General features: G+C 34.5%; 2 protein-coding genes across 2 annotated transcripts in view; one reads left to right on the top strand and one right to left on the bottom strand.

Annotated features, from left to right (window-relative positions):
* The window catches only part of LOC145597497 (protein SHOOT GRAVITROPISM 6-like), a 48061-nt gene extending 32328 nt beyond the window's left edge, over nucleotides 1-15733 (top strand). The window contains exons 31-51 of the mRNA XM_081653682.1: nucleotides 1240-1478; nucleotides 2033-2142; nucleotides 2244-2372; nucleotides 2462-2536; nucleotides 4557-4690; nucleotides 4783-4855; nucleotides 4964-5095; nucleotides 6511-6692; nucleotides 6773-6895; nucleotides 7006-7066; nucleotides 7173-7268; nucleotides 7819-7919; nucleotides 9380-9485; nucleotides 10322-10435; nucleotides 10536-10610; nucleotides 11935-12033; nucleotides 12166-12237; nucleotides 12401-12486; nucleotides 12567-12660; nucleotides 13460-13567; nucleotides 15076-15733. Coding sequence (XP_081509808.1) covers nucleotides 1240-1478; nucleotides 2033-2142; nucleotides 2244-2372; nucleotides 2462-2536; nucleotides 4557-4690; nucleotides 4783-4855; nucleotides 4964-5095; nucleotides 6511-6692; nucleotides 6773-6895; nucleotides 7006-7066; nucleotides 7173-7268; nucleotides 7819-7919; nucleotides 9380-9485; nucleotides 10322-10435; nucleotides 10536-10610; nucleotides 11935-12033; nucleotides 12166-12237; nucleotides 12401-12486; nucleotides 12567-12660; nucleotides 13460-13567; nucleotides 15076-15234 — 2368 coding nt within the window. The 3' untranslated portion in view covers nucleotides 15235-15733. The remainder of the gene's footprint in view (nucleotides 1-1239; nucleotides 1479-2032; nucleotides 2143-2243; nucleotides 2373-2461; nucleotides 2537-4556; nucleotides 4691-4782; nucleotides 4856-4963; nucleotides 5096-6510; nucleotides 6693-6772; nucleotides 6896-7005; nucleotides 7067-7172; nucleotides 7269-7818; nucleotides 7920-9379; nucleotides 9486-10321; nucleotides 10436-10535; nucleotides 10611-11934; nucleotides 12034-12165; nucleotides 12238-12400; nucleotides 12487-12566; nucleotides 12661-13459; nucleotides 13568-15075) is intronic.
* A 1130-nt stretch (nucleotides 15734-16863) lies between these two features.
* Nucleotides 16864-18626, bottom strand: LOC145584581 (UDP-glycosyltransferase 73C3-like). Its single transcript, XM_081641399.1, has one exon. The coding sequence runs from the start codon at nucleotides 18560-18562 to the stop codon at nucleotides 17039-17041; it is 1524 nt and encodes a 507-aa protein (XP_081497525.1). The 5' UTR covers nucleotides 18563-18626; the 3' UTR covers nucleotides 16864-17038.
* Between the last annotated feature and the right edge of the window lie 5031 nt (nucleotides 18627-23657).

Genomic DNA, 23657 nt, shown 5'->3' with positions numbered 1-23657 from the left:
GCTTGTAGGATATCAATCCCTAACTCTTATATCTAACTGCAGTCTTATATTGCTTTCTCGTTTCCACTGAAGTCCTGCCTGTATTGGTGTATATCAACTATTTGTGCTCCGTATCTCGTTCTGTTGTCTCCATTGCTTGAATCTCTCATTTTTTGGTTCTCCATAAAGTGCTAGATATGATCTGTTTTTATCCCTTTCTTTCTTCATACTTTCCCACCAAGCTGTTTCCTATTTATGGATATTGGCTGCTAGTCTTCAATTTGCAGGCTTGTTGCCAAACCTATAAAGAGGTGATAGATGTCATTCAAACTAATATGGAGGGGATTGTTCAAACGAGTATCTGAATTTTAAATCCAAGAGTCTCAGTTTCTTTTGAATACAATCCCAAATTTCAAAAATATAGATTACGAATGTGATTGGGATATTTTAATTTTTGTTTCTTCCGTGACTGAATTTTGAAAAGTTTCTATTACTCCATTCTCATTTTACTGTCTGCTGTTAATTCTGCATTCTAGCATGATAGACATGATAATGTAGGCAATATTTTGACAATTGATAGAATATTTTTTTTAGAAAAAATACTGCTTCATTTTATTTTTTATTATTATTATTTTGAAAAGTTTGAATGATTATATTCGAAAGTCATGAAGAAATAGGAAAGAAGTTACATGAAACCGGGACAAATTGGAATTTTAAAAAATTTTATTCTGCTACCTTGAAGAAAAAAAAATGAGGAGTTACGATAGATAGAAATAGAAAAGTGTTTTAAGTTTGTAACTTGCGGTAGACTGTAATCTATGAGGATTAAAAGCTTTGAAGGGGTCTGTGTCACAGAAACAATACAGCATGTTGTTTGTGGCACGGAGGATTGAAGGTAATAAGGGATGTGGGTCAGAAATTGGGAGGTCGAAGCTGGTGAGCTATAGTCGGGAAGGAAACACAATCCCTATTCCAGTGGCTGGTAGTAGAACTTAATTACATTTCATGTTTTATATGAAATAAGTGACGCAATAACACAATTGTCTTTATATTGTATTGTTTAATGGTTTTTTTTCCCTTGTTACTAAAGCCATGTCTTTTAAATGTACTGATCGCTCTGTATTTTTGATGTTGAATTTTTTACAAATTTATAATATTGAAAATTTGGACTGAGTGTTCTTATTTTGTTTGTTGTATCTTCATTTGAAGACTTATATTTACTGTTATTTTCTTTTGTTGCTATAATTTACTGTTGATCAGTGGGGAAGATGGAAGAAGTAGGGCTGAGCAGCTTTTGCATATTCTGAGACAAATTGATCCGTATATTTCCTCTGCTGCTGATCATCAAAGAACGAGAGGCTGCCAAGCTGTACATGAGATGCTTGTTAAGTTTCGTATGCTGTGTACTAGTGGGTTCTGTCCATTAGGCTGCCATGGGCCATGTATACACAGCAAGCATATTGATCGTAACACACTTGGGAATTTTCCAAACTTTCCAAGTAATTTTCTCAACTGTACCATTTACTAAATTTTGTTAGGTTATTTATCTGATTTTCCCCCTCTTTGAGATTTTACCATTGTAAGAAAGCATTATTTAAAATTTTGCATAGCACCCCTAAATTATAAGAAGTTAATAAGTAATTATCCACCCTCTGCTCCTCAAATCCTATTTAGTCTTTTTATAGTCACCCTTTAACATTTTCTGCTATGTTATGGTTCAAATTCCTATTTAAATTGATAGTCTGAACCCAAAAACCAAGTATACAATTAAGTAAGCTACTAATCTAGTAATCTTTACAACAAAAATGTACACCGTCTAAAAAATAACTAAAATGAGTAACAATAAAATTAGTGGTAAAGTTGGATTATATAATTAAAGATTTAACAAATAAAATCAACGATAGTTGTTAAATTGTGGCTATGAGAAGATGAAGTATGACTGGCAAGTGATTAAATATTCATTAAAATATCTTCTATGTTACTGTACTTTATAGAATAATTGGTTTACTTGTATTCTTTGACAATAATGCCTGTGCTTTGGATTTGTTATCAGCTGCTTTTGTACTTCCTAGTCGTGAGGCCTTATGTCTTGGAGATAGGGTCATGTTGTACCTTCCACGATGTGCAGATACTAATGCTGAAGTCAGAAAATTTTCATCGCAGGTTGTTAGCATCTTGCTGAATCATTCTTTATGTCACATCTATATTTGTTCTGAAGGTGAAGCTCATATTAACTTGGTTGTTGACTTTCGTATCCTGAACAGATTATTGATCTCTTCTTCAGCATAGCCCTTTTACTTCCAAGGCCTACAAATTCCAACTTAAATGGAAATGTGGACATGTTTTATGGTGCCTTGTCTTCTTTGGAGGATGTTATAGCAATGTTGAAAAGTGTGATTTTTTTTCAATTTGCATCTATTTATCATAATATTGACACTTCTATGAATCATGATCCTTTATATCATCTCAAATCATTCAACAGGATGCTTCTATTGATCCCTCTGAAGTTTTCAACAGGGTTGTTTCGTCTATTTGCATATTGTTTACAAAGGATGAAGTAAGTACTTGACTTAATATAGGAGTTATTTTTTCCTCCTATGTTTTAAAATATGAAATTTCTATGAGTAAGAAGCTAATGGAAAAATGTATGCAAATTATATAGTGCTTTACGATGTGTTTGGATTGAAGGAAATGGAGGGAAAGGAAGGGAAGAGAAATGAAGAGATGGAGTATCTTTCATTTTGATAGCAAATGAGGAAGGGAGGGAATTGGAGGGGAGAGAAATGGAATGATTAAATTGTAGGAAATTGATCCCTCCAACAATGGAGAGATTTGGAAGGCAAACTCACCATTCTTCCTTCCCCTTCCTTTCCCTCCCCTCCTCTTCTCCTTCCCCTTTCTTTATCCAAACAAACAGTTAGTCAAAGAAATAATACAATAGTGACAAAAGAAAAAGAAAAAAATTACTTAGTAACTCTCCATATCTCTTGGGCACAGTTTTAGGAGAGAAGTTGTGATAGGGGTATTGTGGACCAATCTATTACTCTATACTAAATTGTAATTTTTTTTGGAAGGAATTTTCCCTCCTAAAACTCTACTCTCTTTTTTTTTTTTTTTTTAATACATTATTTTGCCTAGGAAATTCTTTTTTTTTTTTTTTTTTTTTTTTTTGGAAAACTATTATTATAATTAACTATTTTGTTATACTTCATATTTCTCAAGAATTTTCTATATTTTATTTATCAATAATTTAAAAAACTGAGAACGGTTCGAATATTATCTAATGTTTTATAAAATGGAATGGTTGTAGGATTGTAGGCATAGTTTATTGTTGGAAATTTTGCAAAAAACCACCTTTTATAAGCATTTTTTTGCAAGAAACCACCTTATAAATTTTTTTTTGCAAAGACACACCTTAATCAATTTTTTTTTTGCAAAGACACACCTTAATCAAATTTTTTTTTGCAAAACCATACCTTTATGCCGGAAAATAAACTCTATTTTCCGACGTTGACTACGCCATTTGCACCCACGAAATTGACAGTGGAGGGGAGAAGGGTGGCTAGGGCTATAGAGGAGGGTTTAGGGTGGTCAACGTCGTTAAAGGGGTGTGTTTAGGGTGGTCAACGCCGTAAAAGGGGGTGTGTTTATGGTGGTCAACGCCATGAAAGGGGGGTTTTGTTGGTGAGGCTTAGGAGGGAGGTGGTTTCGTGGGTGGGGCTGGGGAGAGAGGTGGTTTCGTGGGTAGATTGGGGTAGTCAACGCCGGAAAATGGGGTCAAACCTCATTTTCCGACATAAAGGTATTGATTTGCAAAAAAAATTTGATTAAGGTGCGTCATTGCAAAAAAAAATTTATAAGGTGCTTTCTTGCAAAAAATTGCTTATAAAAGGTGGTTTTTTGCAAAATTTCCTTTATTGTTTAAAGAGAACTAAGATTAATATATTGGGGTCAGAGAAGTTTTGTTGATCAAATTTGAATAAAAAAAGAAGTTAGTGTATGATAAACCCCACCCAAATAAGAAATGGGCCTTTTACTTATGCACAAGATTTTTTGTACAATTGGGCTTTTATTTTGAGACGGAGAATGTATCGTTCTTGCATAATTAAGGAGCACTTATCTGGCCAACTACCCTTACTTTTTTTAAATAGATATTATGGACAAGGATCAAGAAACTTTCTTTAGCAAACCATTTATGCTTTCACCTGTTCATCTTAGATCCTCTTTGAAATCAGTACTCATATTACTGGGGCCAAGGAGATATATTCTATCCTAGTAAAGAGAAAATTGTTCTATTTTTGGCTGTTCAAGAAGTTAGCATGTACCCATTCATGTGGTACAATTAATTGTTCAGTGTTGTGAGTTGATCCTTATACTGCCTCTGAATGATTTACTGATAACTGATCTGGAGCAATTTGCTAATTACTGTAGTATATCTCTGATGGTTGTATTTGTATTAAGATGGGTTGCACAACTTGCACTGGTATAGGCTAAGTTTTTTGAAATAAGTTGCCTCTGTCCAATGGAACTTGCAAATAATTTCAACATGTGGTTCTGAAATCTTAGTACACTCTCAGCTTGTTGCTGCGTTGCATGGTTGTACAACTGCTATATGTGACAAAATCAAGCAATCAGCTGAAGGTTCTATCCAGGCTGTGACTGAATTTGTAATGAAGAGGAAGAGTGAGCTCAATGAATCTGATGTTTCAAGGTTTCTTCTTTATTAGAAATTATTAAAATCTATTTATTGTTTCCTTTGAATGGAGATTGAGTTCTCTTTTTCGTTCAATGTATCTCCTGCAGGACAACACAATCCCTTCTCTCTGCGGTAGGCCATGTGACTGAAAAATATTTGCGGCAGGAAACTCTTGGCGCTGTATCCTTTTTTACTTGTTACAGAAATATTTGCTTAGTCACATAGCTGTGCAAATTATGCGAAGCTATTAGGTATTTTTTGTAAAAATTTTCCCTTAATTATCGAAAGATATCTTCTCTTGCAGAAAACACAAGTTCAAAAGTTGTTTTTGATGAAGTCTTAGCTGCAGCTGGAAGGGATATTGTCACAAAAGACATATCTAGATTACGTGGTGGCTGGCCAATGCAAGATGCATTTTGTGTGAGTACTAATGGGTGTTCATTGATTATGTCATGATGTAGTTGTTCAGCTCATTATCTTGATTTAGTATTTCAGATTTTGCTTCTAAGAGTTTTATCCTTCGACTAAATAAGAACTCATCTTATCTTGAAAAGAAAAGGAAATCGAGTGTGTTGTTGTTGTTGGTGTGGTGGTGGTGGTGGTGTTGGTGTTGGTGTCGTTGTTGTTGTTGTTGTTGTTGGTGGTGGTGGTGGTGTTGCTGCTGTTGTTGTTGGTTTTGTTGGTGTTGTTATTGTTGTTGTTGTTGGTGTTGTTGTTGTTGTTGGTGCCTTGGTGGTGGTGGTGGTGTTTAACATTTGTGCATAGATGTCTATAATTTCTGTATATGTGCTTAACATATATTTTTTGATCCATATTAATATATCCATGACACAAACACTTCTTGTTCTTAGGTATGATATATGGAACTTTTAAATATATTATGTTCATTAAGTTTTTTTTATTGTACATTAAAACTCTCGACAAAAGGGACATTTATTGGTTCTTCAACCCTGTTTGTTTGTTTCCAATACTTTTTAAGCTCGCTCTTTAACAAGCTTTGTTCCTTTTGCTATGTAAAAGAGATGGACCCTAATAAGGTGAGACAGAGATGTATAAAAAGTGTAGAATGGCTAAAGGCAAGGGACATAGGCATGCTTGCTGTCAGTTTGTGGTAAGTGTGGATTGGACGATATGGAGGTATCAGGGATATGGGATTGTGGAGCGCGTTTGATATGATAGATAGATGATAGATCTAATTCGGTGATTCCATTGTCCAGAGGACAAGATTTCTAGATCTAATCTATATTTTGAACTTTCATCAAAGTTGAATAAATATGGGTCTACCACAATCAAAAGACACATCTTATTACTTCTCAGAGATACCTGATCATTCTCCCACATCTGCCTCTATAGTTAGGTAGAAGGAGAGGGCTTGCACATAGAAGAGTAGGTAGGTTGTGGCCACCAGTCACCTGAACTTATGGTGTATGCGTTTTTTTTTATCTTTCAGGTTATGTTGAAGTTTGAAGCTGTAAGGAATCTAAGGATGTTATGTTTCTGCAAAGTTCATGCTAATATATCACTTAGTTTTTTATTTTTTATTGTTTTTATTTATTATTATTTTTTTTATCCCAAGTATATTTTGAATAAGAGTAGCTGGGAGCCTGGGAGCACAGTAACAGAAAACATGTTGATTAATAACAGAAACAGATAGTATATTAGCCCAATTATGCCTCCACTGAGTAACTCTTAAATTCCCCTGTTGCCTTAAACTCACAATGAAGCTAATGAGTTATTTTTAGCATATTCATTTGTCATGTGAATATCCGTTTCTGTCATTCCATACTTTTTTGTCGCTTTCACTTTGCTAAGTCTCTACAAATACTCTATTGCAGGCTTTTTCTCAGCATAGTGTGCTTTCATATTTGTTCTTGGAGCATGTCATATCAGTCTTAAATCACACTCCTATCAATAGACTTTTACCTGAAAAAGGAGATGGCTCAAGTCATGGTGCTAGCCCTTATTGTGAGAATGAGATATTGCAAGCATCTATATTTGCTCTAACAGCCTTCTTCAGGTAAAGTATGGCATAACAAATCAATAAAGCAGCAAACAGTAATATATGATGACAATAACAGCAATGGAGTATCCTTGCAGGGGTGGTGGAAAAGTTGGAAAGAAGGCTGTTCAACAGAGTTATGCTACTGTCCTTGCAGCACTTACTCTACAGCTTGGAAGCTGTCATGGTCTTGCTAGTTCAGGTCAACCTGAACCTTTACGGTAAAGTCCTGCATGACATTTCCTAGTGCTGATGTTGGCTAGGTACGAGAGTTGTTTACTTGCATCTGTCTCTTCACCATCAATTTCAATTCCTCTTTATGATTTTGCAGAGCTCTGTTGATTGCATTTCAAGCATTCTGTGAATGTGTGGGAGATCTTGAAATGGGAAAGGTTTGTCAAGGATTAAAATCATTTTTGGTTGACCATCTCAATCTTCCTGTAAGAATTTAACAATATTAGCTTTTGGTAGAAGAATAATATTATTGTTATGTATTAGATCTTAGCAAGAGATGGAGAGCAAAGTCAGAATGAGAAGTGGGTGAGTCTTATCGGAGACATAGCAAGTTGTGTATCTATAAAGAGACCAAAGGAGGTAATATGATAAACTAGGAAGCAATTACACCTTCTGTTCTGCATGTTTTCTTCAAAATGGCAGTCGAAGTCTTGTAGCAGCTGTAATATGAAAATTTAGAAGCATCATATGTTGTTGTTGTTACTGCATTTATTGTGATGAAAGGAGAATAAAGAAATCACAATTTTAATAATTTTGAAATTACTAATGTCATCACTTTGGTACTCCGTAAATGAAAGGAGTGAGTATTGATAAAAGTAATTGAACATGGAATGAAATTGCTAAGGGTGATAAGTACAATGGGTGAGTAATTGTTATTTTTCCCCCTTTTCCAGCCGATCATTAAATTTTAAATTTGTTTTTATAAACACTTTATTTTAATAACAGGACGTGCGAACACATTTTTGGGAAAATTCTAATAAAGTTTAGGAGAGTTGCTGAGAAATTTCGAAAAATTGCGAGTGCAGAGGACTATTTTATGATCATTTTGGTGCTGACATGCCACTAACTAGTTACCCTTTTGGGATGATTTCATAACTGTAAACTTCTATTTTCTGTTTGACTGCCACAGGTTCCAGCCATTTGTTCAATTCTAAGCATATCCTTAAATGAACACCAAAATTTCCAAAGGGAGGCTGCAGCTGCCTCATTGTCTGAATTTGTTCGCTTTAGGTATGACTGGATTAACATCCTTTGCTTTTCATTTATGATAAACAAATTTATTAGACAGGCATAGTTGTTTTTCTGTCATTCAGATTAATGTAGTGCCAATGTATTTCCATGCTCTCTTCTTCTATATTCTTAAAGCTCCTGTTCATTCTGTCGTGTTTTAGAGATAAGTAAGCTAGTGAGTTGTGAATGTCTCTGAGACAATATCCCAGAGTGTATAGCTTTTGTGGATTCTACTGGAGAGTGTATAGAAATGATGGATTCTATGGGGTGTATATTTAACTTTTGCTATAGGAAAAATGTCAAACCCACGTCAATCACCAATTTTTTAATTGTTAGTGGAAGAAATCAATCTAAAGCAAGTCAAAACTTAGAACTTTGGTAGCTCTGGTAGAGATATTCAATGACTACATTACTACTGGTGCTTGAAACTATATATGCATGGTGTTATGTTTTGAGAGGAAATCATTCACAATAGAAGGTATTTCAGCATTTGCATGCATATTGTCGTACAACTAGTAGATGTTTGATTTTGAAAGTATGTATGAAGCCAAATTCTATAGGTTACTACCCCTTTTTGAGTGGAAGTGTGGCAGTATATGGTCCTGTAAGCTTGTATGAGATACTCAGATCTGACCGGATGACACTATACACCGCTTCTTCTGACTATAAGGACCAGGTCATAGAGGCCACTTTACGTGCAATTTTTGTTGTTCTTTATAATAATATGCTTTTGACATTTGTCATATGACTCTGAACTGTCTGGAGAAATTGAAAGATCACTGAACTATATGTTATAAATTCTATTTATTGCATTTGAACAAGTTTCTGTTGGTGGAATCTTAAAAATACAATGACTGATAAATTTATGTGGACTACATAATAGTATATACTCTATCTACATGGTACACTATTTCTTTGGTTTTTGTTTCTGAATTGAGAGTTGTTGACAGATGAAGTAGTAATTTTAATCATTGATATAGCTAGACCCCCTGAACTGATTGAGTTTTCCTAGGGAAAATCTATACCTGAAATTAGGAAATTTTGTCATGACCAAACCTCAGTGCATGCGACCTTTGAAAGAGATCAATGCGACCTTATGAAAGAGATCATAAGGGGGAAGACCTTTAAGGATCACCAAGCAATTGTGAAAAATTGTTTTTTCAAAGATTTTGTTAGCCTGGTGGATGTTTTGAGTGATTTATGTGAAAATATAGGGAATATCGAACCTTCTTAACCAAGAAATTCATACCGACGCCAAATTAAGTTCCCCTGAGCAAAGTAAAAGATGATATAGCTTCTAAGATCCGCAAATTACATTCAAACCATAGAGCAAAAAATTCTATAAAAGCATTGCACCACAGTAACTTTTTTCCCTAAAACCCCTCCCTGTCCCCAATGGCCAACCTTGTATGAGATTTTCATTCCCCACTAATGCAGTTACTTTTCTTGTAATGTTGTAGTGACGGATATGATTGCTTGTTAGAGCAGATGGTTGAAACCTTATGTCGCCATGTATCTGATGACTCTGCATCTATAAGACGGCTTTGTCTTAGAGGACTCGTTCAGGTATCATAATAATTTTTTTCTTTTTGCTTTTTTATATATACATCTATTGTAGAGGAGAAGAGTTACTGTCAGATGTCTGCCTTGTAGGACTTGACAAAATTGACATTGGTCAATTTTCACACAAATATGATAATCAAACCTTGTGATTAAACAACTATCTCAGGGGAAATAAAACCTTGAGATGAAACTTGATCCTCACTGTATACGACCAAAATGGATCTAAGATTCATTTTGTAGTTTCAATTCTATTTACCTACTTTGTATAGCTTCATTTTTGATATTGCATTATTAATTTATTATAATCTGTCAGAGGATGAAAATAAAAGTATTTAGGACTATTATGAGTCTCGTGACAATTAAGCCAAATAATACTGATCTATTCTGAAAAAGCACAAAGCCACAAACCTATTCTACATTAACCTGATCTGTAATCGCTCGATTCTGATTCAACTTGTATCCTATCCAACTTTCAAAATCTTAAACCTAAATTAAACATGAATGAGAATTAAAGCAACGTCAAACAAACATGAAATTATACCTAATGGTGATTTATACGTAATTTCTGGGTGTGTTATTGGCAAATGAGGTTACTCATTCTCTTTTAAGATTCGATTGTTGCATGTGACAATGTGTGGCTGTATGGTCTGATATCTTTTATCAGACTTCTACTGTCTAGTGTGTGTATCAGGCAGCATTCTTTATGCATTTAATAAAATGCTTGAAGCATTGATGCCCCTGTTCCCAGCTTTTGATACTTGTATATGTGTAGTAGGTACTTGTACTTTAATCTATCAGTCTTTCCTCTCACTTCCAAGGGTCATATTGTCTGATTGCAGATGCCTTCTATTCATATTAGTCAATATGCGACCCAAGTGCTTGGCGTTATACTAGCTTTGCTAGAAGATTCTGATGAATTGGTGCAACTTACTGCTGTGTCATGTTTGATCATGGTGATTCCATTAATTCTATTCAATATACTTTTCTTGAGTTTGCATCTAACCTGTCTTTTATTCCCCCTTTTTGATTTTTTTCTACTCTAAAATTTTGAAGGTACTTGACTCATCACCCGATGAAGCTGTGGAGCCAATTCTTATTAATCTTGCTGTACGAGTTCGCAACCTTCAAGTGAGTCCCCGTGTCTTAGGGCCTGTTCTCTTCCGTTGAAATTCTATAATATGTACATTTGTATATACACATATGTATAGTAATAAATAATCAATAAATAATCAAAGATCACTAATCCGTAGTTAAAAATCACTAATTATAAGTTCAGTTCAGCTCAGCTCAGCTCAGTTCAGTCAATCGGAACAGGCCCTTAGTATTTTGATAATGCTGTATCAGACACTCAAATATGTATCCATTTCAGATACTCATACCCATGTAACATAGGTCTTAATCAATTTGGTGTCTATTCATGAATTAGCTGGTAAAAATAGTGGTGCATCTTACATACCTCTTTTCTTAATTTCCCCTTTTCTATCTATTTACAACATAATAAGGGTCTTAAACAATTTGAATCCTTGAAGTGCTTACTAGGTTATTTGAGTTAAAATCCTCAGACTTGCCCCTTATTTTCCTTTTAAAAATTAAGACCCAAGTTTTTGCCCACTGAGTAAGAGTAGAACAATTTTGCATATTTTTACATAATTTTTAAGATCATTCAACGTCATCCTACCTTTGCTCTTTTGAGCTGTAAGTTCTTTATGATTTCCGAAATTGAAATTTCTTTACTCTTTTTTCTTGTTATATTGATGAACTTTTTTTTACTACCTTCCCTGCTTACCCCACACTATTTACAGCTTTTCACTTAATCTCTCATACCTAATCCATATTTTATTTACACCCAGCCACCACCTCTTTACACATTATCTCACTTACTTTATCCTCCTTTTTCTTACACCCACTCACTCCACTGTCACCCCATTGACACACTCACCAATTGTATTAATTTATACACAAACTAGGTTGATACTCATGCGATGCACGAAAATATTTTTAAAAAGTATGTCATATATAAATGAATTTTTAACGCATGTATAGTACTCATAATGAAGAATGTGGAAATTTATATGCATACTATAGTACATTAGTACTAAGAAGTGTCCTACCCATTCCTCACTGGTTAACCCGACTTGAGTTACCAGGCTAGACACTTTGTAAGTGGTGGTCGGGTAAGAGGATCCTTCTCCCAAAGACCCCTAGTAGAGATTGAACCCCTAACCTTGAAGTCTGAAGGTGCTCTCCTTTCCACTTGGCCAAACTTAGTTTGGTAAGAAAAAAAAATAAAAAAATATACCAAGTTTGTTAAGAACTTTATATTATTTATGTCGATTTTATTATTTGGCCATATGCCTTTTGGTTTGTATTTGTTTGAATCAAGCACTTGTAAATCAAAAATTTCGTTATCTTTACATAGCCTTTCATGAGTGTTGTCAATACCTTTAAACAGGTTTGCATGAATACAAAGATCAGAGCCAAGTCTATTGCAGCTTTTGGGGAACTGAGCAACTTTGCAGCTGGGACACAGCGTGAAGCCTTCTTAGAGCAGGTTTTTTTTTCTTTTTTTTCCTTGGCCCAACTTATTATTTATTACTTCATTATGCTCGCTGAATTAAGGTACTAAGATGGCATTGCTGTATTATCATGACTTATGTTGTTGGTTGTTGGTCGTTGGTCACAGGTACATGCTGTTTTACCACGTCTGGTTTTGCATCTTCATGATGATGATGTCAGCAATCGTGAGGCTTGCAGGGTATATCATAATTGCCCTTAATCTATTCTCCTGCTCCTCCATTATCTTAATATCCCCTTCTTTGTTGCCTGACATGTGTGTGCTATCTACACTCTTAGCTATTTTTGGTGAAAGAATCAACACATTTGTGTGTGTGTGTGTGTGTGTGTTTTTTTTTGGACAGAAATCTCTCAAGCAAATTGTGTCATTTATGGATGTGCAAGGAACTTCTACTCTTCTAACTACCCATTATTTTCATTCTGATCATCGGTATGATTTTGTTACCAAGAGCTCTAGTTGGATAATGAGCCTTTTTGCTTTGTTTTTATTCAAATCATATCTTTTCACAGGAGTGACTATGAAGATTTTGTCAAAGACTTGACAAAGCATTTTTCTCAAAATATGGCTTCTAGGATAGGAACTTACTTGGCTTCAGCTATTCAGGTAGAATCTTGCTCAGAAATTACTTCATACCTATGTTGAACCAAAATCATATGTATGAGAAATAGAATTTGCTGTATCAGATTGCTGCTAATATGCTTTTGTTTTAATATTATGTTCCTTTTGCTATTTGTTTATTGGTCTTAAAACACATAGGTAAAAGGGAAAATTGTCAAACAAAGGAAAGTTGTGAGTGGTGCATATGCAGGGGTGGAGCCAGGGGGGGAGGCTGGTGGAGGCCCGGCCCTCGTGGCCCAACTGATGACTCTTTTATTTTGAAGGCTGGCCCCCATAAATATATTACATGTACAATAAAATTGTAGCTAAATCTAGCTACTAACGAATAGCTTAGTGGTTATAGCGGGGTCTACTAACTTCAAATACACTGATCTTGTGTTCGATCCTTCTGGGTGTATTTTGCATTATTTTGATGAAATATTTTGTGTTGCTTTATAAAATATTGTTTATCTAATTTATAATATCGCAAATACCACAAAAGAAAATATTTTGCAATGAGAAAATTGAAGGATATACAATATACTTAATAAATCTCGGCCTACCCATATTTAAATTCATGGCTTTGCCCCGGTGCATGTGGGTATGTGCGTATGCGTGATCGTTTGCGTTACTGTGTTAGAGAGAGAGAGAGATGATCAACGGAATTTGGCTCTGCGGCAACATGCATTATCTTGTTATTTCTCCTAGACTTTGGAAAGTAGACTAATTAATTATCATATTTTTGCTGATCCATAGTAGAGCTTCTAAGAACACGAGGTCTGATGATATTCCCTTTATAATGCAGGCGTTTGATGTTCCTTGGCCTATAATTCAGGCTAATGCTATGTACTTCTGCAGTAGTATGCTCTCACAGACAGATGATCAACGCATTTTGGCTCTTTATTACTCACAGGTTATTTCTGAACCAATGGCTAGGGAGTACATCCAATTTGATACTCTACAAATTCTGAAGTATCTTGATAGTGTTTTGGGATTCTTTTACTATATTGCCTTATTTTAACAGTATTTTGTGCATCCCTTGCTGAGGACTGAATGCTACCTAGCCCATTACTCCCTCTGTTCTCAAGTAATTGTCCTATGAGATTCCGTTAACCTAACTCATTGAACCCATGTTATGGGGGCCCTTCCGCTAACTATCCCAGTGTCACTCTCTTTCTTCTTATTCTATATGATGTGAGGCCCTCCTCTAAATCTTTCTCCATTAATCTATTTTTTATTCTAAATTTTCATACTATCTATTCTTGATAATGTGCCCCAACCTAAGAGGACAACAATTTGACGACGGGGGTGTATTAGATTGCACTCTCAATCTCTTGAGCAGCATGTTCTTCATAATCCCAAAATGATAGCATACGAAAACATGGAATTACACAAATAAATTATGAAAATGGACAAAATTTTACATAATGTTGAATTTAAAACATGTTATTATGAATAAAACATAACATGGCAATTACTTCTTCATGTCGTTTTTACTTGACCTAATTTGACTTTTGCTCTTTCTACAATTTTAGTCATTTGCTATATATATGTAAAGAATAATATTCTCCTGTGAGATCTTGTTCAAATCATCTCTAATAAATGCTATCCTAATATCTATTATTTATACTCCCTCTATCCCCGATTGATAGTCAATTTTGCCTTTTTTGGTGACTCAAAATGTTAGTCACATTTGCTTTTTTCAAGTACCATTAATATTATTTTTTTTTTTTACCAAAATTCTCTAACATTTGCAAATATATTTGTGCAATTTAACTTTCCCATGTAAATCTTACTTTCCCATGTACTTTAATTACTTTCTCTCTCTACTTTTTTGTATACCCAATGTAAATTTACTTTTTCAATGAACTTTCTATATTTCTCCTTAACTTCCGTGATTTTTTTAGCAAAAGTGACTATCAATGGAGGACGGTGGGAGTAATATTTACTTATTAGAAATGAAAGATATTGGATTATTGATGATTAGATATATGCATTAGCAAGGGTGATAAATGAAACAAGTCAAGTAACAAAGAATGGAGATTGTAAAAAATAACATCGTAATGATTTGAAAATAATGCTATTTTTCGTTCACTAATATTTTCAAACCTATGTTATTTTGTTCATAGCCATGTTATTTTCCAACGTATGTTGTTTATTTTAATGTTATTTTCAAATCTATGTCATACACTCATACTATTTCTGTTCAGCATATGTTATGCTTTTCTGAAATCCGAGAGCTCAAAGAACATGATGCTTCTGGGTACACACCTAAAAGGGCTAAAACACTCTGACGCTAACAATTACTGTATGGTGTGTCCAGAAGACATCATCCACACATCCACTTTGCTATTTTTTATAAAAATTATATTGTGACCCCTTGCATGATTTAGACGTATTCTAAGATATAGAACTGTGCAGGTATTTGACATGCTGGTGAGCAAAATGATTCACTCAACTGATGCTATTGTCCGAGCAGCATGTTCCTCATCATTGGGAATCTTACTTAAATCTAGCTATTCGCTATCTTGGAGATCAGCTCGACTTGACCAGGCAGAGTTAAATCGGAAAGGCCCTTGAAAATGTTGTTATAGTATCTACATATTGAAGAAATATTGGGATAGGCTTGCAAGGTTTCAGACCTAGTGTCTTATAAATCAAGCACCTATACAAAGTCGCTCATGAGGGATGTTTGTGCCGCTTTTGTTGGTGAAGCTCACCTTGATGCACTTCAACTTTGGAGGAAAAGTAACTCGTGTCTGTAGTCATGCTCAGTTAAATTGTTGCTTGTTCTTATATAGTGAGCAAAATGTACAGAATTTGGTGGCATACTAACCACAGAGGAAGGTGGACACATATAATTTTGTAAATGACCATGTGTACAATTTTTGGTTATTGGCAGAGATTATTGCTTGGAGTGTAATATCTTCTTTCTTTACGCTCACATGAATCTATTTAGAGTTGAGTTATCACAAACAGTGCCTTTTACACTTGTACAGTAATTGCTATTAAAATATTAAACTTTGCTATATTCATTGATGTACAGTGTACACCACATATTCTCCTTTGCAATATAATATTTCCTTTTTTTGCTCCTTTCTGCTGTAAATTTTTTTGTTTACAATATCTTTCCCTTTTTACTATTTAAGTGCTGATGGGAAGCTTTTGTGATTTTACTGGCATATCGAAGTTTTAACGACAATTTACTGTCTGTTGTATTAACAGGTGCGCAGTATGCACATATAAAAGCTGATGGATGCCTTGTCTAAATGTAGTGGACAACATACTAGTATTGTTCTCCCTACATTATTTTGCCGGACATTGTAGGTCGTTGTGGCCCCAAATGATCAATGGTAAGGCGCTTTGCAATATACTTCACCAATTTTGCTGAATTCTTTTACTTGCACGTCTAGAAGCTTTACTTGATTAATTTTTTGAAGTATTAAAAGGCAGGCATGACATTTGCTTCATTTGTTGCTTAGTTATATGTCTTGTTTGATGGACAATTGGACAGTATTTAAAATATAGTAATTTCTGATTTTCAATTGTATAATCACAATTTTGAATCCAATTTCCAAGGGCTTTGACTGGACTAGCATCGCTACAATGCTAGAGTAGGGTGTTGCAAATTGCATGCATTTTAAATTTTTACCTGCCCGAATCTGCTTAATAGCCATGAAACAGGAATTCTGTTAAAGATTCAGTAGCCATCATGAAATAAATTTTAAGGCTAAAACAATCAAATCTTGATTTGTATTACTTTGGAGCGTATTAGAAACTTAACCGGTCCTAACATTCTTCAACCCCTTTCTAACTTAACTTTGCTCTTTTTCTTCGCTTTAAGATTCACAGTTCGTAAAGGGCTTTATTAAAGTACTATAACAGAAATTATTTTTCTTTTCTAAATTGATTATAGGAGTAAACAAGAGGGATATATTCTGAAGTGTGAGATGATTTTAGTTGATTATATTGGAACATTGTTTGTTAAGATTTGCATCTAGTTGATAATATCCGATTACCTTATGTGTTAAGATCTGCATCTATTAGGCTGACATTGCATTTTTAATTAAATGTTGTTGCTGAAAACGTGGATTAGTTTTTAAGTACTACTCATGGAAGTTAATATAATTTGGAGTCCCAAGTTTGTCACCTTATAGTGTCATCTTACATCTATATTGGCTACTTACTGTTTGAGCTATTAGTTACAGCTTAAGAAATTGACTGCTTAATTTCAGACATATAGGGTGATGCCTGTAATTATCTCTGAAGTTTAACTGAATACAGAAATCCAACAAGAAGAAGATAAGTCATATCTAGACTTAAGGTTAGTACTATGAACCAACCACAATATTAAAACATAACTACCAGCACCGGTGATATTCTGTTAAATCACTCTTTTATCGACTTCCTCACTTTGCTTCTCTATCTGTTGGATGACATCTTGGATCATTAACGTCAAACTTCTGTCAGAAGATCCGCCCTTTTCCACTGCTTTCTTAGCACTTTCTGCAAGCCTCGCAGCTCTCTCTCGCATCTCTTTACCTTCCTTTCCATCATCCATCACTAAATTTATAGCGTGCTTGACGTGCTCTTTATCTAGAGAGATTCCCCTTACCTCTTCACCTGGGTTCATCGTCGGATTTTCCACCCTGGCACTTACACCAACCCTCAAAACTTCCACCACAAATTTCTCATTCAGAAATTGCTCGGAAAACAGAGGACAAGTAACCATCGGCAAACCAGTAGATATGCCTTCAAGAGTAGAATTCCAACCACAATGTGTCAAGAATCCGCCTACTGAAGGATGAGACAGTATTAGCACTTGTGGTGCCCAACCTAGTATAACTAATCCTCTCCCTTCAACCCTTTTCCAGAAACCATCTTCTTCTATCAATCGTTCCACCTCTTTTAGGTTATACCCTTCTCTCATAGCCAAGATAAAAGGCTTATTTGATGCTTCTAACCCGAAAGCAAGCTGCATAACTTGTGATGCAACGACGTTACATAGGCTTCCAAGACAAGCATATATCACTGACCTAGGCTTATGTAAATCTAACCATTTCATGCATTTTTCAACGGTAAGTGCAGCTTTGTTACCTCTTTCTCCTTTATCCAACTCATCTTGATTGCAGAGCGAAACAGGCCCAACACACCATATAGTATTCTTCCCCTTTGCCTCCTTACACCTCTTTAAGTACTCTGATTCTAGCTCCTCAAAAGAATTCACTACCACCCCAAATGCTGTCCTCTCCGCCTCTCGCATTTCCACCCTTAATGGATCCCCCGCTTGGTGTACTGCATTCGGCACCTGAGTTCTGGTGAGCTCAATTCTATCAGGCAAACCAGGTACCTCAATGGGTTCAGTATCTGACTTTACACTTTCAATCGCGTTGTATGCAATCAAATTGTGCAAGCTTAGGAGGGAGCAGCAGGACATCCCATTAAATACTATCCTTGGGATGTTGAATTTTCTAGCAACTTCAGTCGTCCAAGTGAACCCGAAATCAGAAATTAGGCAATTTGGTTTGGGTTGCAATTCTTTAAGCAACTTTTCCATAGGTTCTTGTAACTTGGCAGCAGCTTTAATAAAATTTATTGCATAGCCTAATGAAGGAAGCATGTCCACATTTTCACATCCTTCTGGTAATCCAGCCTCTTGCCAAGGGAACTCGAGCTGAGATAGTCGAATATTCAGCCCGCTTTCACTAGCACGGTTTATGGTTGATTCGAAGCGGGTCGCATTCACCGGAGTAGTCACTATAGTGACTGCAACACCATGCTTTGCTATCAACTTAGCCATGTCTATCATTGGAATCATGTGGCCTGGTGCCATTAATGGAAACATCACAAAATGAAGCTGATTATGGTTGTGGTGGATGTTTTTCAAAGCCATGCCTAGCTTTTGCATGAAAAGACGGTTAGTTTGTGAATTTTGAGAATGATTTGAATTCTGCTTGTTACGTGCAAGATTTTTATACTACTGTGAGTCCATTGAATATGAATTGTGACATGACATATGAACCTAACTAGTGTTATTTATATATATTTATTTAATCTTTAAAGAGTAAGCTTTAGAACTTTGACATAAGCGTACACATAAGCAAACGTAGCTCTTCTTTTTTCCTAAATTCCAAATAAATAGATAATAGTTTTGATAAACAAAAACAAAAATCTGTTTACCTTCAACAGAGATGAAACTTGTTCTTTTATTTATTCATTTCTTTCTTTTTGTCGGTGCTTACATATATGTCTGACTCTCATGCATAGTATACACTTCCTTTGACTCTTCTATATTTATTACAGCTTGACTTGTTGCATTATTTTTGAAATGTTATTTTATTAAGTTTTAAACTATCAATTGTGAACCATCACAATGCTATTTTTCATCCTCGGTTTAGGAGAAAAGGTTCTTCAGCGGATTGCCCTAGTTCAATTGCAGGTTGTCAGGTGGTTCGTGTTGGTGCAAAACGTGATCGCGGGCCTAGTGTGGACTTCAAGTTTTCCAACTTGGCTCAAATAAAGTTTGCTCGCAAGCGTCTTTTTGGTGCTTTTGTGTAGTGTAGTTAGTTGTCTTCGTTTTTATTTGTATTTCTTTATTAGTACTCTTTGTCGTTTTTATTTGTATTTCTTTATTAGTACTCTTTGTCAAAAAAAAACTATTAAGCTGCCAAAAAAATAAAATAAATACTACCTCCGTTACAGGTTATGTGCAACGATTTGACATAAAGCAGAGAAGGAAAATGTATAATCGTTGCACATAACCTGTAACGGAGGTAGTAAATAAATAGCAAACTATCAAGCTTTATACTTTCTCTGCTCTGTTTAGTTGCTACACTTTTATTTTCACGGTTTCTTTGATAATTTTTTAAGAGGTGAGAGATAGGGAGAAAATAAAAGGGAAAACTGAAAAGTGTTGTAACTAATTAACAACTTCCAAAATAGGAAAATGTAGTTATAAAAAAGAAATTGAGGAAGTAATAATGTTTATGGATAATTAATAATACTCCTACTGGTATTAATTGTTAAATACGTAGTATTCCAAATGTAAATCAATGGAGGAATTTTTTTTCCAAAGAGCATTCGATATAACTTTAGTACGTAGTATCAGTTTCAAATGGCTCTGGAATTTAGTTGGTCCTGGATGGCTGGGTGGCTGACATCTTGATGTTGCCATATTGTAAATTGGATATAGCGAAATTTGGGACGGAAGTAAACACATTGAATGTACATAGCTATTAGCATTATTGGTGGGCCAGAAAGCTTTGCAATTTGCAGCCATAGAACGGGGATTACTTCACCATCTTATATTGAGTTAATATCACAAGAGAGTACTGAACTTTGGCAAATGTATCAGATAAGGTACTAAAGTTTTATTTGTATCAGTTTGAGTACTGAAACAGGTAAACTCTCCCTTTTACCTAATATTACTGGTTAACATTGTAAAAAAAGTAAAAGAAAACAAAATCTTTTTAATTTCTCTCTCTTTAACCACTTAACATTGTAAATAAAAAAAAAATGAAATCTTTTTAATTTCTCTCTCTTCCAACTTCTGGGTTTTCATCTTCATTCATCATCAACTTCAAATCCACTCTCCTTTATATAAAATTAAAAAGTCGGTCTCCTCCACTGTAGAACAACGCCACTCTACTGACCGTGTACACCGCCGCCGCTTCTACTCCTCTCCTCTTTCTAATTATATTTTACGAGTTTTAGGGTTTTGGGCTGATTGGGAATGACTGGGGTGAGTTTCGATGGTTAGGGTTGGGTTTTGGGTAGATATGGGGTGAAATTTTGGTGGTTATGGTTGGAATTTGAGGTGGGTATGTTTTTTTTTTTAGGAAATAAAGGGGGAAGATAAAGGGGTCAGGGGTAGGGGAGGGCCGGGGGTTGTACGTAGTTCATGCGGTGAGTGGGGGTGGGGCGGGGCAGGGCTGGTTTGCAATTGGCATATTTTTAGAATTTTTTTTTTCTTTGTAATCTGGTTTATTTTCAGATCTAATGTTTTATTTTGTGGGTAATTTCTTGTTAATTTTCGAATCTAATGTTTTCAATTTTAGATCATTGTGGGTGGTTGTGAGATTATGAAGTATGGTATTAGGAATGGCTTGTCCATCATTAAAGGACAGAAAGAGAAAGTTGAACGAGTTGGGTTCATGTCCAGGTGTGAGGTTTTTTTTTTTAATTATTTTTTATTATTTTCAGAAAAAAAAAAATTATTATTATTAAGGAAATTGTATTTAACCGGTTACAATCAGTGGCAAACGGAAAGTTTACCTACAGTCAAGGTTATAGTACTCTATTTGATACAAATGAAAGTTCAGTACCTTAATTGATACATTTGCCAAAGTTTAGTACCTTGTTGTGTATATAACTCATCTTATATTCGTAGTAATGTTTATTAATTGAATCTTCAGAATTTTGGAAATTTGTTTCACTTCTTCGAATTGAGGAGAAATATTTGTGTAAAACCGTCATCACTACAAGCATGTGATCATATCTTAATTTCCGCCCCCTTGACCCAATTCACCTACAAGTAAGATGGATTTAAAATTTGTATTGAAATCGAATTACTACGGCTATTAATCTATTATTACTGATATTAATATCGATAGGATCATACAAACGAACGCTCCCACGGCGTTGGATAAGTATTCAAAATATCACTTAAATGGTACTTCCTCCGCTTGATAATGTTATGTTAGATTCCAAATACTACCTCCGTTTCATATTATTGACAACGATTAGATATTTTTCCTCTCTACTTTATGTCAAATCGTTGCAAATAATATAAACGGAGGTCGTATATTTCTTTTCTTATTTTATGTGATTGATTCAATATGAGACTAATATTACAAAACAGAGGGACTATTAATTTGGAAAAGCATTACAAAATCAAGCGTCAGTGAGTGTAATAAATGTTAATTTTTAATTTAATATTTCTACTTTTAGCTAGCTTATCCAACGCCCCGGGAACATTCGTTAGTTTTTGCCTTATCATTATTACTACATATTTCTTTTTTGGTAAGAAGAAGGCTTTATTAATCACTTGAAATATTAAAAAGGTCAATCTAAACCTATTCGACGAGCAGGGCTCCTTAAAAATATTAGAGGAAAGGTAATCGAGTTATCACTCCAAAAGAGTTTCCTAATTCTATTTGATCCCATAACCACATATTTATACTAGACTAGATCCATTCTAAAATATTTTTGTGGAACAACGGAGTAATAAAATCTAATTAAATTTTTGTTTATATTTAATCTTATTTGTTGTTTTTATTACTCCTCCGTTTCATAATGTTAATCTCATATGTTTTAAAAAAAAAAAAATGTTAATCTCATATAGTCATATACTATTTTGCGCGTTTTAAAAAGATCTACTCATATTGAATATATTTTATTTATAACTTGATTTTTTTGGAATTACTCGTAATTTATTGTGGATTGATGACATGACTCTAAGTAAGGAAATTTTTACCTTAAATTATGCAATTATAACTTGTGTTTTCCTAATAAAAAATCAAAAAAGTTAAATAAGGTAAACTAATTATGAATTATGTTGTACTTTAATGTTAGATTCCAAATATATTTGTTTTCTTATTTTATGTGATTGATTGTATATGGGACTAACATTATGAAATGGAGGGAGTATCTCGTAGTGCTACATCCATTTATAGTTTTTTTAAAAAAAATGTAATTTTTAATTTTGTTTGGTTTAAACAATTAATGATTTTAGCACATCTAAATTATTCACCATTTTCTAACATCAACTTCCGTATTTGGAATCTCTCTTACTCAGTCAATCATTTCTTATAGTTACCTATCTTTTCAGACTCTCAATTGATATAATTTTTGTGCAAATAGTTAATGTTAAGAATATTATAAACTGAAGTAATATATAGTCTATTTCAAAATCGGTTGTTTAGTTGAGTCCCATGTTTCAAATTTAGACTTCATAGCAAAACTATGCTCCACATAAAACTTAATCGCGTGGGTTTAATTGTGTTGGGAACTTCAACCTAAAATCAACATAGAAGCCTTGAATTTTGCATGAAATAAGTAGACAGCCGAAGTAAATTTTAGTGGCACACAAATACAAGATAACTGATGCACTGCATTCAATCAATATAATTACAAATTTGAGGTCCACATGAAAAATCACCACAAAACTACACATAACATTAGGTATTGTTGATGTATACCAACCAAAATCACATGGCTTCCGGGGTTTTTTTTTTTCCTCGTGCCTATCTCAATATACCATTGCATTTGCATTGTATTTGTACTTATATGTTACGACTAGTCGGATTCAGATCGAACTATGCAAAATCCGACTCCGACCCTATAAGCTGTCGGATTTTTTATCTGCCTCCGTCTCCGACTCCAACATCCGACTCCGAGAATCAGACTCCGATCTGACTTAAATTTCCATCCTCCGACTCCGTCCCGATCGGACTACGACTCCGACTGTAAAAGTAATTTTGACCCAATTATCAATAGCAACCAAAATATAATCAACTTTAAAGACCAATAAATTCATAAATTGAATGATAAAAAAATATATAAATACATGAAAAAGTCGGAGTCGGGTTAGATAAGTCGGATTCTAAGTAGACTCCAACTCCGACCCTCCTTTGACTCGGAGTTGTATTTTTTAAATGGAGTCAGATTCGGATAATTATTTCTCGGATTCGGTTCGGATTTTTTTACTTCGGATCGGATCGAACTAGGGGCGGATTCAGACTAGATCGCCATCCCTAGTTACGACTGCTATTTTATTTTATTTATCTTCAGATTTATGTTGCCACAACTTGAATAATGTAGTGATTTCCCAAAATAATGTAATATAACAAAAACTAATCACTAATTGGTTTTAAAACTATTTTCCACAATATAGTCTACAGAAGCTCGGTTTCAAAGTTTGGTAATTGCAAGTATTAAACTGCTAACATTGTTGGCGGTTTTTAACTAATATAGAACCTCTAACGCTATTAGGGACTCTTTAT

Source organism: Chenopodium album, chromosome 2, assembly GCF_948465745.1.
Source record: "Chenopodium album chromosome 2, dcCheAlbu1.1, whole genome shotgun sequence".
NCBI classification, from domain to species: Eukaryota; Viridiplantae; Streptophyta; class Magnoliopsida; order Caryophyllales; family Amaranthaceae; genus Chenopodium; species Chenopodium album.
Note: the sequence above shows the minus strand (reverse complement) of the source record. Positions and strands in the feature narration are given on the sequence as shown.

Excerpts from the sequence above, each read along its gene's own strand:
- LOC145584581 (XM_081641399.1), bottom strand. The coding sequence starts at position 18,562 with ATGCAAAAGCTAGGCATGGCTTTGAAAAACATCCACCACAACCATAAT.